The 17,893-nt window shown below is 41.9% G+C and overlaps 1 protein-coding gene and 1 pseudogene across 1 annotated transcript in view; one reads left to right on the plus strand and one right to left on the minus strand.

Moving 5' to 3' along the window:
* The window catches only part of UBE4B (ubiquitination factor E4B), a 113,725-nt gene extending 95,904 nt beyond the window's left edge, over positions 1-17,821 (minus strand). The window contains exon 1 of the mRNA XM_011363578.2: positions 17,092-17,821. Within this exon, the coding sequence (XP_011361880.1) occupies positions 17,092-17,115 (24 nt within the window). The 5' untranslated portion in view covers positions 17,116-17,821. The remainder of the gene's footprint in view (positions 1-17,091) is intronic.
* Positions 8,605-8,723, plus strand: LOC111742125 (annotated as a pseudogene).
* Positions 17,822-17,893: the final 72 nt, after the last annotated feature.

A 17,893-nucleotide genomic window follows, 5' to 3' on the forward strand; every position in this document is an offset into this window, starting at 1 on the left:
AATATTTTTTGCCAAGCCCTTCTGTCCTGCATAGTTTCTTTTGAGAAATCAGCTGCCAGTCTTATGGGTGTTTCCTTATAAGTAATTACTTTTCTCTTGCTGCTTTTAATATTCTTTCTTTGTATTTAACCTTTGGCATTTTAATTATGATGTGCCTTGATGTGGGCCTCTTTGGATCCCTGATTTCTGAAATTCTCTGAGCTTCCTGGGGTTTTATGTCCATTTCCTTCACCAAGTTAGGGAAGTTTTCCATCATTATTTCTTCAAACAGCTGTTCAACATTTTGATTTTCTTCTGTTACGCCAATCAGACGAATATTTGGAGCCTTAATAGTGTTCCATATCCTCCTTCAATTTTTTTTATAGTCTTGCCATCTTTTTTCTTGCCATTCTGATTGAGAGTCCTGATTGGCTTTCCTGTCCTCTAGATAGGGCACTTGATCTTCTTCTTTATTCACTTTGTTTATTCCATTTAATATACTTCTCATCTCAGATAATGTGTTCTCCATTTCAGACTGGTTCCCTCTTATAATTTCCATTTCCATTTTTGTTTTTTCTCTCTTTGTTGAAGTTCTCGCTGAATTTATCTACACTTCCCAAAAGTTCATTGAGCATCTTTATAACCAGTATTTTGAATTCTGCATCTGTTAGATTGCTTGACTCCATTATTCCTGGCCCTAATCCTATCCAAAACTCAGATGGAGCCCCACTAATGTGCTGCATATGCCAGCATCTCTACATCTTCATTAAGTGACACAGGGTCACAAAGAGGTGACCCTGCCCTCTAGAACACTATCCGGCACCCCTGACACTGACTGAGGCCCTAACTCTCTTCTGGAAAGCAATCTGGCTATACTCCGGAAAAAGCCTCAAAGGTGACCATGCCCTTTGACCCAATAATACCACTTCTAGAAATCTTAGGGAAATCATCCGAAAATCAGACAAAGATTCATATACAAAGCTTCATCACAAAATCATGTATAATTTGGGGGAAAATGAAATCCTATACCTAATGATGGAAAAACCTACAGCCATTAAAAATGTTTTAATTTGTAAGTGTACAAGGAAATGCTTATCATGTAATGTTAAGTGAACAGCAATATATAAAACTGCATACAATATTATTCTAACGATTTATTCATTGATTCAATAAACTTTGACCGAGCCCCTAGGTTTCAGGCACTGAGATAAACGGGCTTTGATAAAAAAGGTGGTTTAGTCTCTGCTGTCAATCTAGTGGCAGAAACGCACAAAAGCAGATCGCTCTCAAGCGATACGGAAAGGACAGAAACAAAGCCAAACCAGGGTGGGGCCTACAGTAACATGGGGTATCAAAGGGACAGGTTGCAGGGGAAGGTGACACTTCAGCTGAGTCTTAAAAAATGAAAAGCCGTTTAATGCTCAGAGAGGGAGGGCTCCAGGTACAGCGAGGTACAGGGGTAAGAAACAGTAGAATATGTCAAATATATGCACACACAGAAAATAAGGGAAGGGAATAAGCCAAAAAATTAATGATGGTTACCACTGGATAATAGGGTTACAGGTAATTCTTGCTTTTCCTTTATTCTTGATTTTGGAATTCTCACAATGAATCATATAGAACTCAGTGAATCTATACTACTGAATTTATAATCAGAAAAAAAAACTTTTAAATGAAGAGGGTAGTCTATAAATATTTCTCAAATATTTTTGAGTTCTAAAAATCTAATTCGAGGTTAAAAAAAAAAATCACGTTAGACGATTTATCTTGGAAAAATATAAACCCTACCCTAGAAAAAAATAGTGCCTTTAAATGATAAAATTTTGAACAAAGACTTTGTGTCTACCTTTTGTTTCCTGTTTTCAATTTTTGCCTCATAGAGCGAATCTAAAGTATATTTGTTGTAGAATTTATAGTACTCTGATCCTTGCTTTAATAGTAAGGCATAAAAAGGAGGTCTGAGAAGAGAGGAACAGACGACCGGTCCCCTTCCCGTCATCGTGGCACCATAAGTTTTAACACACATGAATTTAACAGCTCAGCACGGACTCCACTGCTCACACTAACAAATAAAGGATCAAGCCCTTCAATCGGCGAGAGCTGTCACAGGACACACAGGGAACCGTGGAAAGAGACAAGAGTAGCGCAGCGCTGTCACCTTCGCAGTCCCAGTTTTCCAATCATCTTCTGCTTCACTTTCCAGATTAGTCGCCCAGCTCAAAAAATGTTTACTCAAAGTTACAAAAAGCCTGATTTCTCTATTGCATTTTTTCTCCAAAGGATAATATAACCACATCGAGCAGGGGATCGAATATGTTGAGCAGGGGGACCATCCGAAACGGCTCCCAGCCCAGAGCACCCCAGGTTGTAAGAGTCCCTTTCACTCTCAGGAGAGTCCTGGTTTGGGCGTGACTGCTCGTAGTCACCCTTCATCTGTGTGACAGTCCCACGTTCAGCCCCTGTGCGGTGCCCCCTCCACTCTGGCGCCTCCCTTTACCTGCATGCATACCATCATCAGCTGCCTGCCCCACCTCCCCTCCCAGCAAAAGGAATGCAGAGAGGCAAGTCATCTTCCTCCCTTCCTCCACGAGAGCTTTTCTAGTTGAATATCTCTCTCGAAATTCTAACAAAGGCCAAATTCCAGCAATACAAGCAATATACTCAAGTTTCAAACTAGTCATCTTTTGATGTCCTACTCCTACTGTCTTGGCTGTTTTACCATAGGACACTCACACCCTCAAACTAGCCAACCCTCAACCCAGTAGTCTGGTCCCTGACAAAGAAATGGTTTTACTGCCATTAGAAATAGACAGTACGCTCTATTTTCTTAGCGGGGGGAAGGTCGTGGCCTTTACAACACTCAAGTGTAATCCAGTGCTTACATTATTTTTTTCTTTTTAAGTTTCATAAACCACAAAAGATAATTAACGTCAACACTTTTTGCCTGATCAATAGTATAGAAAACGTTAAGTATGCCTAACCACGTCCTAGCAGCTGGCAAAGGCTAAGAACCAAAGGCATAACCTGCTCAATTACCAAAAGTACTTTCCTGAGTCACCCGTAACACTGAAAATATTAATATAATCACTTCTAATTAGAATAATAAATATCTTAAAATAAAGACTTATTCTACACTCTTCATCAACATTTGGTGTCAAAGCAATTTTTTTTCAACATTCGGTATTATTTTATGTTTCAGGTGTACAGCATAGTGACCAGACATCCATTGACTTACGAAGTGATCCCACGGGTCAGTCCAGCACCCACCCGGGACCACACAGTCACCACAATACCACTGACCACATTCCCCGTGCTGCACCTACGTCCCCAGGACTATTCTGTAACTGCCAATTTGTACTTCTTAATCCCCTTTACCTTTTCACCGAGCCCCCCAACACCCCTCTTCTCTGGCAATCACCAGTTTGTTCTCTGTATCTATGAGTCTGTTTTCATTTTATTTATTTTGTTCATTAGATTCCACATTTAAGTGAAATCACATGGTATTTGTCTTTCTCTGTCTGACTTACTTCACTTACTGTAATACCCTCTAGGTCCATCCATGTTGTTGCAACTGGTAAGATTTCATTGTTTTTATAGCTGAGTAATATTCCATTGTATCTATGTACAGAGCAATTTAAAAAAAAAGCATTCCACTTGAAAGTGAAATAAGGGGCCAAGTGCAGTGGATGAATGGACAGCTGCCCCATCTTCACCAAGTTTTCTACTCATCAGGCTCTCAGGGGTCGCAATTCCAGCTGCTCCCATTTCTAGCTGTTACCTCTCTGAGCCTCGGTTTCCCCATTTAGAAAGTGATAATATAAACATCACTTACAATGCACTATCTGAATTGGAATCTACTTCCGGGTCCACTACCATTAGAAACAGACACACTATACGAGCCCAAGACACTCAGACTTGGTCTATTACGTCCACTGCCAGAGCCCCAGCAACTATAACGATGCCCACCGCAGACAGCACTCAGTAAATATCTGCTGAACAAATGAAAAGTGTTCACCTAACACACAGTAAGGTCTTCTAAAAAAAAAAAAAAAATCTTGAGCTTTTTGCCCTTTGCATCTTCCTTTTAGGCCCAGATGCTGTTTTCCTTTGGCCTAGGGCTCTGTTTCCCCCAAACAGTATGAATATGTAACACAGCTACTAAAAAGCATCAGATCTGTTAGCTGATTGTGAAATTAGCAGCAGGATCAAGAGCCAACGTTATGCGGCGAAGAATCATCTTGAGAGTGGGATTGTATAATTGGATCTGGCTTTTAAAAACTGATTAAAAAATGATTCTTGCAGTTGCAATTTTATGTCCTCACCAAAAACAGCTCAAGTGGCAGAAAGAGACGGTACGGTCCCCAGTCTCATTTTTGATCTCACTTGGTTAAACAGACAAGACAACCTAGATGAGACCAAGTAACAGCTACTCCTGATGCTATTCCATAAAATGTATTCTGGTCACTTAAAAGTGCAGTGAAACAGACAGTAGTAAACATTTTTAAAGAATTTTTTAAAACCTAGGTATGTGAAAAGAGGTTTTTTAAACTGACTCACAAAATAATTATTGCTGAAATCAAAGTATAAATTCTTCTGGGGCAGAGTTCTTTCATTTTCTCTAATCTCCACCAAATTCTACATTCACACTCACGCTAAATACTCCAAAGCCAATATTCCAGCAAATCTACACAACAGCGTTAGAGAAAATGGGCTCTTTCAGAGAGAAAAACTGACTCTGGCCCCTGTATGTCCATCAAGTTCTTGGTATGAAAAAAAGATTTCCTTCCTAATACATATCATTAATGTTTAAGCTCCTCCTGCAAATTAAGCATCATCTCTTGGTCAAGGCCACTAGGCCCTTTTTAAAACCGGAAATGGTGACACTGTCACATAACCATCGCATTCCAGGATGGGTGATGGTACTTTATTACTTGTATGCATTAACATCAAAAAAGACAAGGAGGTGCCCAATGGGACACTTGCACAAGCCATTTTTCCACTTGGCATTCACTAAAATTCTCCCCCTCACAAGCCATTCTAATCTTAACATCTCAAGGCACATTTCCCTACACCAGAAATCACCGAATTTTTCTTGGCATGAGCACATTTTCACAAAGTAAAAATGAATGAAAAACAACAAAAAAAGCCCTTGCAGATGATCCACCCCATCTGCCCCAAACTGTCCCTTAAGGAAAAAAAAAAGTGGGGGTGTTTCTTTTGATGAAAAACCACAGAAATGATGCCTGGTCCGTATTTATCATTAGTAAAACATTAACTAACGTAAAAGGTTAATTAACCTCAGTCACCAAACACAAACGTATATGTGCTATCATATGTTAGCATCCTAAAAAAAATGCCATAATCTACACTACTCTACCTAACTGATGTTCAAAGCTCAAAAGAGCTATAAATTTCTTCTCCTTGTAGGCTGAGTGTTAATGTTTTAACTGGCCCACAAAATAACTATTGCTGAACCAAAGCATAAATTCTTCTGGTATACAGTAAGGTAGTTGGGTTTTTTTTAATTTTTAGCATTTTTAATTTTTTTCTTCACCTTGCCTCAAAATAATTTTATTACCTGCTTTTTTCTGGATGTCCCTATTTCTTAATACCCTGAACATGACAATTTTATGAGTAAATCAAATCACATATAAAAAGATCTACAGAGTACATTATAAAAGTTGCTAGATGTTTTAATTTTCCACTAATTTTCATTCCCCTCTCTGAAATAACTTTTCCTCACTAGAACTAGTACAGACTTTGCCCATCTCTAACATTAAATGTACTTTAATATTTTTGAAAATTACTAATTTGTACAGAATTAGTTTTGGTCAATCGCAATACCTGATAAGTATTTACAGATAAACACCAATAATACTACAGAAAACTAGCCTTTAGATAACATTTTTAACTTAAAAAAATTTTAATTTTATAACCAACATGAATTATAGTTTTAAATACAATTTATACTTTATGAAAACAAGCATTCTATAAAAATGACCAAAATATGTATTGTAGTTGATAAAGCACAAAAGATGTTTTGAGATAGAAGAAATAAAATGTGTGACATGTTGTTAACCAATGTCACCATTAAAAAAAAAAGGACATGAAAATGACAGTATGAAAGGAAATACTCATCTCTCGAAAATCTTGATTTTTTAAAAAGTGTATCTCTTTGATGAAGTTAAATGAGTTATCCAGAGTCAATACCATGTATCAATATCATGATTTCATGGTAGAAACTTGTTAAAAATTTCAAGAAATTCTATTAATGACATGGCATTATAGTCAGACACATAATAATATCTTCTCTATGAAAACATGAACATCTCTCTTTGGTGAGACTTCATGTGTTTTCTAAAATCGTGGGATCTAGTCAAAATCTACCCAGTCATAGCCACCTTCACAGAGAAAGTCAGAGACAAGCAGGACCAGCTACAGAATGTGCGGAGCCTGGCGCACATGAACATGAAAATGCAGGGCCTCCTGCTCAAAAGGCACTAAGACTTTCCAGACAGCAACAGCAGAGCATTCAGCCAAGGGTGGGGCACTTCTGACTGGAGGCCACATGCCCTGATGACAAGTATAGACATAGTGTCTGACAAAAGGCCTCAACCTGATACAATTCTAGATAAGTGCCTGGCGGGTGATGGGTGTTCAATATGATTTGCTTGAAAATCCTAGTCCAGCTCCCAAAAAAGTCCATAAGCAAAGTGCTACCTCATGTAGTCAGAAAATTTAACTAATTACCATGACATTAGTACACATCTGGAATCTATACCAAACACTGACAGAGACCAAAGAAACAATGTGCATTGAATACATTTCATAATGTTTAATTATAAAGCTAATTAAGTCAAGGCCGAGCACTTCTCAAAACTAAGATCCAAAAGATACCTCTTGGCACAGCCTGACTACTGTCTTCAGGAAGTGGACAAGACGCTCAAGATATGGCAGCTGGCGGGCAGTTAACACAGTGACGTCCGACCCAGAAATCCCACGCCTCCCGAGCCCCGCGGCGGCGGGGACGGTGCCCCCAGAAGACAAAATAAGTGATCTGACGGGAGTAAACCGAGTCACCCGAGTTTTGTCAGTTCTGGCACACAGCATTTTCTCCTGGGACTCGTCAGGTCCCATCTGCCCAGTTCCTTCCGAGTTCCACCTTCACCGCCTGAGGACATTCCAGCCATCTGGTCACTCCACATTTTAGGAAAAGGAAGCAGGAGGCTGACAGGTGATAACGACGTGGCTCACGGAAAGATGGGCGCTGCGTGAGAAGAGACTTTAGGAAGTAGCAGGGAGCGCGGAGGATTCCAACAGCACCCCCCACACGAGCGGGGGCTGTCACCCTAAGCAGTAAGACACCGTCTTTTATGATCTTGGCGTTAGTCCACGCGGAGGGTTTGTTAGGTGTTATATGGGCACCAACTAAAATTCTCACTATGTACAATTCAATCTTACTCTGGAAAAAGAGCGCTAATATATCCCAGGTGTCCACACTGCCAGGGCACTGCACTGGGGACTTTATTGTTCACCGCCCTTAGATAATCTTAAGAACAATGCCATGAGACACGTATGCGGAACCCCATTTTGCAAGTAAGGAAACTGAGGCTCAGAAAGTGTAAGTGCTTTGCCCAGGGTCATCCCACTGTTGGTCCAAGTAAAACCCAGGGATATCTGACTCTGAATTAGAACTCTGACATAGGTTTCTTTCAAGTGCCTACCTTAATCTAACTAATGCAACTGTATGTAGCAATGGGCAAAAAAAACCAAAACAAAACTATTGTAATACAAGAATTAAGAGTCACAAACAGACACATTGTATTCAATTCACGCATTCAACAAACATTTACTGTGGGTCACCCTGTGCCAAGCCCTGTGCCAAGAGCTGGATGAAAAACAGTGAACAAAAAGTCAGGAGCTGATGTTGCAGTGGACAGTTCCAATGCAGTGTGGTTAGTATCAGAATAATTTTAAGGGGATACCTTTTCTGTTCTTCCTACTTCTCCCCACCTCCTCCTCCTTCAGCTTCTGCCGATTCTTACTGGTGTAGGAGAGTCTGAGGTCACACATTTGGCTGTGCCTGATCATCGTATCACGAAACTTTTCAGAGCAACAAACACCCGCCAATATCAGAGGTTTTTCATCATCTGCGGCATTTCTCAATTTCAAAAAAATACATGTAATACGGTTTACCCAGAGTAAGACATAATTGAAACGTGTATCTTCGTTACAGATTTTTCTAAATGTCAAGATCCTGATCATCTTTAAAGACTAACTCAAATCCTCCCAGAGCCCCTCCCAGCCTTCCCAGTCAGAATCAGCTGCTCTGTCGACCATACTCTCCTTTTTAAAATATCTTTGTTAACTGGACTCTAGCTGGCTGTCTTCTTGTCTCCTCACTGGTGTATGAGTCCACTGAGGATAAAGACCAGGTCTTATATTCAGGGTGATATCTCCCCATGTGTAAGCCTCATACCTAGCACAGAGTAAGCATCCCACATACATTTGTTAAAATTAAACAAACAGAATTAATAACATTCAGATCTTTTACCACATTATTTATTTGCCGCTCATGTTTATTTGTTGATTTGTTTTGTTTTAAAAACTCTAAAAAGTAACTAAGTCTACAGCCAAGCCATCCTGAACAAGTCCGATCCCGTTCAATCTCGGAAGCTAAGCAGGGTCGGGCCTGGTTAGTACTTGGATGAGAGACCACCTAGGAAGACCAGGTGCTGTAGGCGTAATAAATAAATAAAATAAGGAATTGTAAGCTGACAAAGTCCTTGCAATCTGTGAGGTCAACCAAGGGTCGCCTCGCCTAAATAAATAAATAAATAAATGATAAAAATCAATAAATAAAAATAAATAAAAAGTAACTAGAATTTGATCAAGGGTGCACCAGATTATGGTTCAAAATTTATATATGGGACGCTTTAGGCCCAAAATGTCCTGCTAGGAATAACATACAAATCTATCTCCACGCCTTTATTTCCCATCTCAAGGAAAGTGAAGAACAGAGTAAACACTGAAAACTACTTACTGAATGAATAAAGGAATAACAGGGAATGGTAAAGATAAAATTTTAAAGGATAAGCTCACCAAATATTTTCTTCTCACTTATTAAGCCATGGCTTCCAGCATCCTCGATGGCTCCCTCACATCCATCCCTGAAGCCTACGCCTCACTCCCGAGCTATCGACTCTCTCTTCCCATTATCTCTTGAACCTACTCCAGTCAGCAATGAAATTGGACTTGTCAAGGTCACTAGTGACCTCCATGTTGCCAAATAACATTGTCAAGTCTTGATCCTCCTCTAATTTCCTTGTTGACACAGAACAGAGTTGAACACTCCCCTCCACCATGAAACACTTTCTTCTCCCGATGCCAGGACTCCATGATTTCTTGACTTAGCTCCAGCTCAGTGGCTGTCCCTCGTCAGTCTCCTTTGCTGAGCCTTTCCAGAAATCTTTTCCTCTTTATCTCCTCACCTCTGGGATGACTGGAGGCTCAGTCCTCCTTCCTGAATTGCAAACTCAATGTATATCCAACAGGCTACTTGACATCTTCATGTGGATAAATAATAGGCAATATAATCACAATATAATCAAAACAGGCAGTTTAATTTCTCCTTCCAAATCTTCTCTCTCAATTTCCCCCATCTCAGTATACAACAGCTCCATTTTTCAAGATGCTTAGGTTAAAGCTCTTGGTATCACGATGGCAGAGATGGCTAACTGCCTGCTACTATACACGGAGCCGCTCTTGCATTTCGTTGTGGCCACGTGATTAAGTTCTAACCAAGAGATGTAAGCAGTGATGTGTGACACTTTCTGATCCTGTCCTTAAGGGACAGGAACACGCTCTCCCTTTCCCCTTTAGTGTCTTCCTGAGGGCTGTAACGAAGACGTGCTTAGAGGACCTGGAGCAGCCGTCTGGGACTACCCACTAGATGCCTCGCACTGAGGATGAGAGAGCACAGAACACAGTAAGTCTGGCTCCCCGGTAACCATGGAATTACTGAACCAACTCTCAATCCCCTATTCAGATTTTTACTTAAAAGAAAAGTAAGCTTCCATCTTGTTTAAGCTATTATTATGTTGCATTTCTCGGCTGCAGCAGCCAAACCAATATCCTAACAAATACATAGAATCTGGAAGCTGGAAGGAATCACCCCGTCATAGAAGATAAATATGTGGCAAAGGCCTAGGGCACAGCACAGGCACAGATATTACAGGATGGGAGGCTGGTAACCCATTTGGCCACAGTAAAACATTTGGTAAAACCTGTGGCACCTCAGAAAACAGGCTGTGTGCCAACGTGGCCTGTGGTTCCAGGGGAACTGGTTGAACGGTTTGGAATTTGGGTGCTTATTGGCTTCCTGCCACTGTAAGCAAGAAGTTCCCCAAGAATGAGACAGACTCAAGCTGCAGCTTGCCGATTTGCATGCAGAGTTAAAAGGGAAGACAGGTGTGCCTGGTCCACGGTCTGCAGACTAAGTTTACTCAGAGCCTAGAAATCCAGGGGCTAAGTAGGGCCAAAAAGCCAGCTCCTTCAGGACCCAGCAGGAAACGCTGCAGAAACCGTTCAGCCCAGGAAAGGGGGATTCTCCAAAAACCTGGCCCCAGAGGAAAAGAGACACTGAAAAATGACCACAGAGGGCAAAAGACAAGGGAGTTCCTCCAACACAGTAGACAGACCAGGCTGCCAAGTGGGCTCGGTCAGGGACTGCCACCACTGACAAGGCGGGGAGCCCCCACGACACAGCCTGGCAGGAGCTGATGATGGCTCCGGACCGGTGAGGGGTCCACGTGCCCAGTCGTCTTTTTCCCAAATGAAGTTGAGTTTTTAATTCCATCACCCTCTCCTACTCCACCGCAGACCCTGGGAACGGGGAGCACTGGGTAGCTTGTATTTTAATCCAGAGGTTCCTGGACTGTACACTGCCCAGAGATTCCGGCCTCTGAAGTCGACTAAGGGTCGTCTCCTTTGGGAAGGTGAACGGTGCGTTTTAGATTTGGGAAGAAGGGTTGGTTAAAGGCCTAGGCTGTGCTCTCCTTCTAACATAAGGGAACTTTTGGCTGAACATGGCTACCCAGTAAAAACCACACTTCTCGGCTTCCTGGCATATAGCTGTGGCCATGCGACAGGTTCTGGCCAGTGGGAGGTGAGCAGAAGTGACCGGTGCAACTGCCAAGCTGTGCCATTAAAGAGAAGGAGCATGACTTCCTCTCCTCTCCTCTCCTCTCCTCCCGCTGGCTAGAATGCAGACACACACGGACCAAAGATGGAAGCTATATATTAGGCAAGTGGGTACAGTAAGACAGAGGCGCCTGGCCCCTAATGAGCACAGAGCTCATTACATATACATTCAGTATATGCCTAGCATCGTTCTAGACCATGAGGATTTACTCTCTCCACCAGAACCCCGGTCCTGGGGCTCCCGTATTGGCCTCTTAACCTTTCTTGGTTTCACCCTTCATTTCTTCTCTTCACAGCAGCCAGAAGGATTTCTTTAAAATATAAATCAGAATGTCAGCCCCACAAAGGCAGGGGTCTCTGCCTGTATTGTTCACGAGTAAATCCTCATGGTCTAGAACGATGCTAGGCATATACTGTATGTCATCAAACATAAGGTGACACTGATTATAACCTGTGCCACTATTTTTTGTACCAACGAGAAAAAAAACACTGCCCATGAAACCACAGCAAAACACACTAACAATAGACAGGGACAGAGTAGTCATCAGTTACATCAGCCTCTCACTGCTTTCAAACTTCTTTCTGAGGAACGGGGAGTGTCTCTGACCAGTTAAATTGCTTGCGTACGAAAGGCAATCCTTCTAATTGTATGTTCAATTTCAAAATGTGACAGTGGCTTCAGAGATTTGTGGATCTCTGCCTGTCTAAAGCTCCCTAATGCACTCAGTTGCTGCTTTGCAATAAAATACGGAATTGTGGTCATTCCTCCGACAACAAACATTTTCTTTATTAATATCAAATTGACACCCCGCCGCTGTTTCCATTCCTCTCTGCATACAAAGCAACATTTGCTTTCATTGCTGATCAAAGCATAATTAATTTACTTGAAAGCATTTAAAATGGCAACGAAAATTAACACTCAACTGAAGGGGCAATAATATGAACAGGTATAACTAGGTTCCCACGTAAACAAGAAACGACAAGTGTGTCATAACTGCCACCTGGCCAATGGTGATTACACTACTATAAGAAACATCCCAATTTCAAAGATGTTAAAATGCGGGGGGTAAAAAAAAGAGCAGGGGTCATTTCAAAATCTCCTAAAACCCAGTTTTAAGAACTCGGTAAGTTTTTGCTGACAGAACGAGTAACTTCGTCTCCTGCCACTGCGCCCTGGCTTAGCAGGCTCCAACCACGCTTGTCTCCTTGCTGTTCCCGGAGCAGAAGGATGCGCCCCGGTTCCTGCTGCTCCCTGTAACTGCGAACATAAATTTCTATTCAAAAGCCACTTCCTAAAACTGCACACACTCCACACATCCCATTGCGCTCCACCCCTTTGGCCTACTTTATTTTTCTTCATAGTCTTATCAAATGACATCTTCTGTGTACAGTATATGTTTATCAAGTCTCCTCCCACTAGAACGAAGCTCCATGCAAGATGGGCTCATGTGGTGTCTGACACGCAGCACGTAAACAATAAGTGTCATTGAATGAGCTGCTTACAGGAAGACATCTCCACCCCAGACACAGTGAAAGCACCTCCTTGAGAAATACACTCTGCTCGGAGCAAAGGCCTGAAGCCCAAGGGCCCATCAGAAGCCTTTCCATTCATCCTCTCCCCAACAAGAGCAGAGGGCTACTCCATGATATCCGCTCTTGGCAACACTAGGGCTTCCACTTCGCATCTCAAAAGGAACAATACAAATGCTGTAAATGTTGCAGCGTGCTGAGGTTATGTGTTTGGAGGTAGTTCACTAAAGGCATTAAGAACGCTGGAACCAGTCCCTGGATCAGCAACCAGGGTTACTGCCTACTAGTCGTGTGCCTCTCAGCAAATTACTTAATTTCTATTAGCCTCAATGTTCTTATCTGTGAAACGGGAATAATACCAACCTTACTGACCAAGCATATATTAAGAGCTCAATAAATGTCAGCTGATATCATTGTCATTCTCTGTCTCTTGGCTAAAATGAACAACAGGAGTAGAGAAGGGGCCTGGCAGGCTACATTTCATTCTCCTACCATGCTTGAGGAAGAAATATCCTGGTTTTAAAGTGCATGGTGCAATCATCTATCAGGGGAAAGAGTGAGCTTAGCTTGCGAGGCTTGTTACAAAGAAAGAAAAGGTCAAAGAGATGGAGATGTCAGAATAGAAAGGCCAGGGGTGGGGGTCTCTATGTTGGTTCATCTTTCAGTGGTCCAAGAGAACTCATCACTCTCTCCCATATCTGCTCCTTGTCTGGAATTCCTTATCCCTCCCCCAGTTCATCTTTCTCCCAAGCTAGAAACTAAGGACTCAGTTTTTCTTTGCTCCTCCCCTACCTCCACCTCCTTCACATCAAACTCATCGTTAGAAGTGGCTTAACTTTGATACTAGATTCTGGTGTCTGCCCTCCTCCGTCCCCACTGCCCGCACCTTACTTCAGACACACTCCTGCATAGCAATGACAGCTCCTAATTTGTCTCCCAACCTGCAGCCACCTTCTACGCCCTTGCCAACCATCTTTCTAATCCCTTAAGATCCCACAAAGGCCTCTTAACAGTCTTACTGGGAAAGTCCAAACTCCAAGCATTTCTGAAAACTCTCCAAGATTCGGCTCCCCCAGGCAAAATCCTGTCTTCAGTCCCATATTTCTTGTTCTTTCCTGAGCTCCCCAGACTCACAGCCAATTCCAAGAGTCCTTCTCCTAGCAACTACTATTCACCACAAACATCATTTTTTCTTGAAAGTCTACACTAAGACACTACCCCAACAGGGGTCCCTCCTTGCTTTCTTTAACGTCTTGTGCATACCTCCGCAATAGTTCTAAGCATCCTATACTGTTACTGTTGGACTCCCGCCCACCTCTATCTTCACCCCCTCCCCCAGTTATAGTATAATTTCTTTAAGAAAAAGGGTTGTCTTTCTCCTAACCTACCTAACACATTGCTGGGGATACACAGCATCTTTTTAAAAAATATCTGTTGAGTGAACAATTTTGGAAGGGTGTGATGAGTCAGGACAAAAAAAGGCTGTAAACTTGATTACATCATGAATACATTCATGAAAAACAACACTTCTATAGAAAAACTATGCACATCAAGCATGTTAGTAGGATATTTATATAGAAGCTGTGGTGAATTGACTGCAAGTCGTTAAGCAATAAAATGTAATAAAAAGAGTTTTTAGACCAGGAACCCTGGGTTTGAATTCCAAGTGTCACCTCTAAGCCAGGCCACTATGAACAAATTACTTAACCTAAATCTCAGTTGCCTCATCTACAAAGTAAGAAAAATTGAAGAACCTCTTGATTGCACCATTTTTTCAAATAAGATAATGGCTGTCAAGAGCCTGGCACAGAGCAGGCTTCTAAAGTCGTTAATAAACATCAGTCCCTCCCCACAGAAAGAACATGACCAGAAAGTCCAAGGTCACGTATTCCACATTTGAGAAGGAAGATTTAACACTCTTCTGAAACCTTGACCACACCCTGAATCCCAGCCAGCCATCTTGAAGATGAACTAGGTCATAAGGAAGATTTAGCAAAATCATTTCAATGCAATCTCATCACCACAGTGGAAAAACAGTGTAAAATACCTGCCCTACTCACAGCATCATATGAAAAACAACTCGAGCAGGATATGGAATGAATATAATGTAAATAATGATGCTTTGGAATGTAGGTTCCTGAAGAGAATGAACTTAGTCATGCATCTGCTCTATAGAGCAATGAACTCACTATAATGCGCCAAACAAATAATAAACGGCAATGACTTTAATGAAGTTCTCAACTTAAAAAGTACAAGAGAAGAAAAACACAAGAATTCGAGGTGACGTATGAGAGAGATCAAAAAGTGGCTAGAATGGAAAATCCTCTAGCGCTACTAGTCTGGTTATATCTGCCTCTATTTTTCACGGACTGGACTCATACATTTTCATTCTGTTGAAACAGGAAACTCTGCCTTACCTAATTGCCTATTTACATTGAAAGATCACTGTCTTGTTTGTTTTCACCCTGAGATGTAATGTCTGAATTTTCAGTAACATAAATGTCTTATTTTCTAACCAAATGAATGTCACCTATTATCTATCTGCGACACAGGTTTCCACCAGTAGAGTAACAATACAAAGGCAAAAGCTTTGGAAATGTCTCCGTTGATGACTGCTCACCTAATCCCAGAATTAAAGGAAATGAATTAAAATTAATACTTAAAGAGACTTTTCCCCCAAAAAAATTTGTTCTAGGTTCTGCTGAGAGTAAAATTATCAGTTATTGAACTGTTTGTCCCTTTGTGTTCATTTGTTGAACATAATTTTATATTGATCTTATATCAGTGAATTTTATTTTCACATTTATTTTACTATTCTGTTGACCTTGAAAAATGTTTTTCTATCTGCTCCATAACAATTACATTTGTTTCTTATATAGTCATTAAAAAAAACACCTTCCTCAAGGTCTGAAGTGAAGAGTCACGGTTCAAATATCCAGTATCTTTAACTGGTCTGTATGCTTTACTGGTTTGAAAACAATTTCTTGGTGAAAATTCAAGTATGTAAAAATTTCTAAACCAGGGACAATTTGGAGAACATCAAGAAAATAAATTAAAGGACTACTAAAAAACATACTCTTTCCCTTAAGAGAAATTACTTATTAGAATCATAAAGAAAAAGGTGGGGGGGGGACACTTTAAAAACTACATAAAATGAACTGCCTCTCGGGGTAACTCAAACAGTTCCTACCTGAATGAAAAAACTTCAGTATTTTTCTAATTTAAGATTACATTCCTGATTTATTTGAGAAAATAAAGTCAGTAACACAGAATGGACGATCCTGACTTTCCAAACGACCAAGTATCACAACCAACAAAATTATTTGCTTCCTTTCCTACCTGACCCTTAACCCACCACTTGCATGCACCATCCCTAGAGACTTTGAGTCCCTAAGTAAACATATTCACTACTCTGTAGCTAAAACTGAAGTATGGAAGCTTTATAGTATAACCAACCTGATGGATGACTACTTACATAATACCGTAGGAAAGTTTTATACGAACCAGTGAAAGAAATGAGGAAGTAGGTGGAAGAGAGTGAGGCCAGCAGGGGTCCTGGGAGGTAAGCTCCCAATTTGTAAAAAGGAAGAGAAAAGTCAGTAGAATCACAGGAAATTCTTTGTACCCTAACTGCCACTGTTTTTATGACAATCTTATTAAATAACCATTAAAACATGAAGGAGGGGATCTGTAAGACTCCCTTCAGAAATGATGGGGGGGAGGTAGGAATTTTCAAAGTCATTTGCTTGTTCCACATCTGCTACAGCAAAACATAAGTGTGAAGGGGACAAGAACTAGAAAAGGGCAGAATTAAAGAGAAGTATGCCAGGTATCATTAGTGGTCTGTTAAATTACTAGCATTTAACTGGAATTCACTAAGCTATTGAGAATAATATATTTTGCTAAATACCAAAGACTGTCTGTAGGCCACCCCCAAACACAAACGTATGTTTAGTCAATTTATACAATGAAATAGCCAAACATACTTAGGTTTTCGAATACTTCTCTTAAAAAATACATCTATACATTGATTCCATCCGAAATTATTCTTTAAATCTCTGCAGTGAGGCGAGAGCGCACGCACGCGCGCACACACATTTAACTTGATGAAAATCTAGACCTTCTTGCTTACTCTAAAGAACGAATGCCTCAATATGCTCTCTTCTTCAGACCCTAAAAGACTCGAAAAGCAGCAAATGGAGTTCAGAACGAAGAAAGAAGGCAAAGGAAGAAAGGAGAATACAACTGAGACCCTCTCAGGGACTCATTTTATTGGAAAATGTCATCTCCAGACCACGCACCACTGGCGCAATATCATCCCTATCCAAAGCGCCAAAGAGTTGCCAACTAATGTCCCAAGGTGTCCCCCAGCCTCCTCACCTCATCAGCGCTCAGCTCCTCCATCGCTTTCCTCTTAATGGTGAAAGGCGTTAGGGAGAGATCCTTCTGTTCTTGAGACCAGGGCGGGAGGAGAGTGGAAGGTGTCTATCGAGCTGTCTGTCTGGTCCCCCGAATGGGGGAGGTTTCAGAATTGCATAGTCAGAGGTTAAAAAATAAGAACACGAGAGGCACTGAACTGCCTTGGCGTCGGTCACTCCAATCGCCCTAGAGACTTCTACAGCTGCCTGTACCCTGAGCAGGCTCCTTTGGCCGCCACTGCTGCTGCTACAGGGTTATCTTAAGGCGCCACTTACTACCCTCTGCTTCCCAGGTTACCCAGACTAGGGAGCTCGGTCTCCGGCTCGTGTCGTGCCCCAAGCCTGCTGTGTCTTCGTGGTGGTGGCGCGGCAGCTGTGCTTCCTCCAGCAGATCCTGCTCTCCTTCCTACCCTTTGCCCCCGGCGGGAACTGTTCGACTGCAAGAGTGGATGCCCCGAGGTAAGGCGACCCCAGAGCCGCCCAGGCAGAGCCAGCACTGAAGGGGGAAGCCCCTCCCCTCCCAAAGCAGGCCGGCCACGCCCCGCCTCCACGCCGGAACCCGGGCAGGGGGGAGGGGGAGGCCGGGACTCGCGATGCTCGGGCTGGAAGAGTAAATCCTCCTACCCCTCCACCCCTACTCTTACCCCCTCGCCCCACCAAGTATTATTCATCAAAACAACAGGGCGGCCATCTTTGAAAGGGATCACGTGACCCCGACCAAAGAGGCGGGGCTTCTGGCCCAGGACGAAGCAGCCAATGGGCCG

The sequence above is a fragment of the Pteropus vampyrus genome, unplaced genomic scaffold, assembly GCF_000151845.1.
Source record: "Pteropus vampyrus isolate Shadow unplaced genomic scaffold, Pvam_2.0 Scaffold86, whole genome shotgun sequence".
Classification (NCBI taxonomy): domain Eukaryota; kingdom Metazoa; phylum Chordata; class Mammalia; order Chiroptera; family Pteropodidae; genus Pteropus; species Pteropus vampyrus.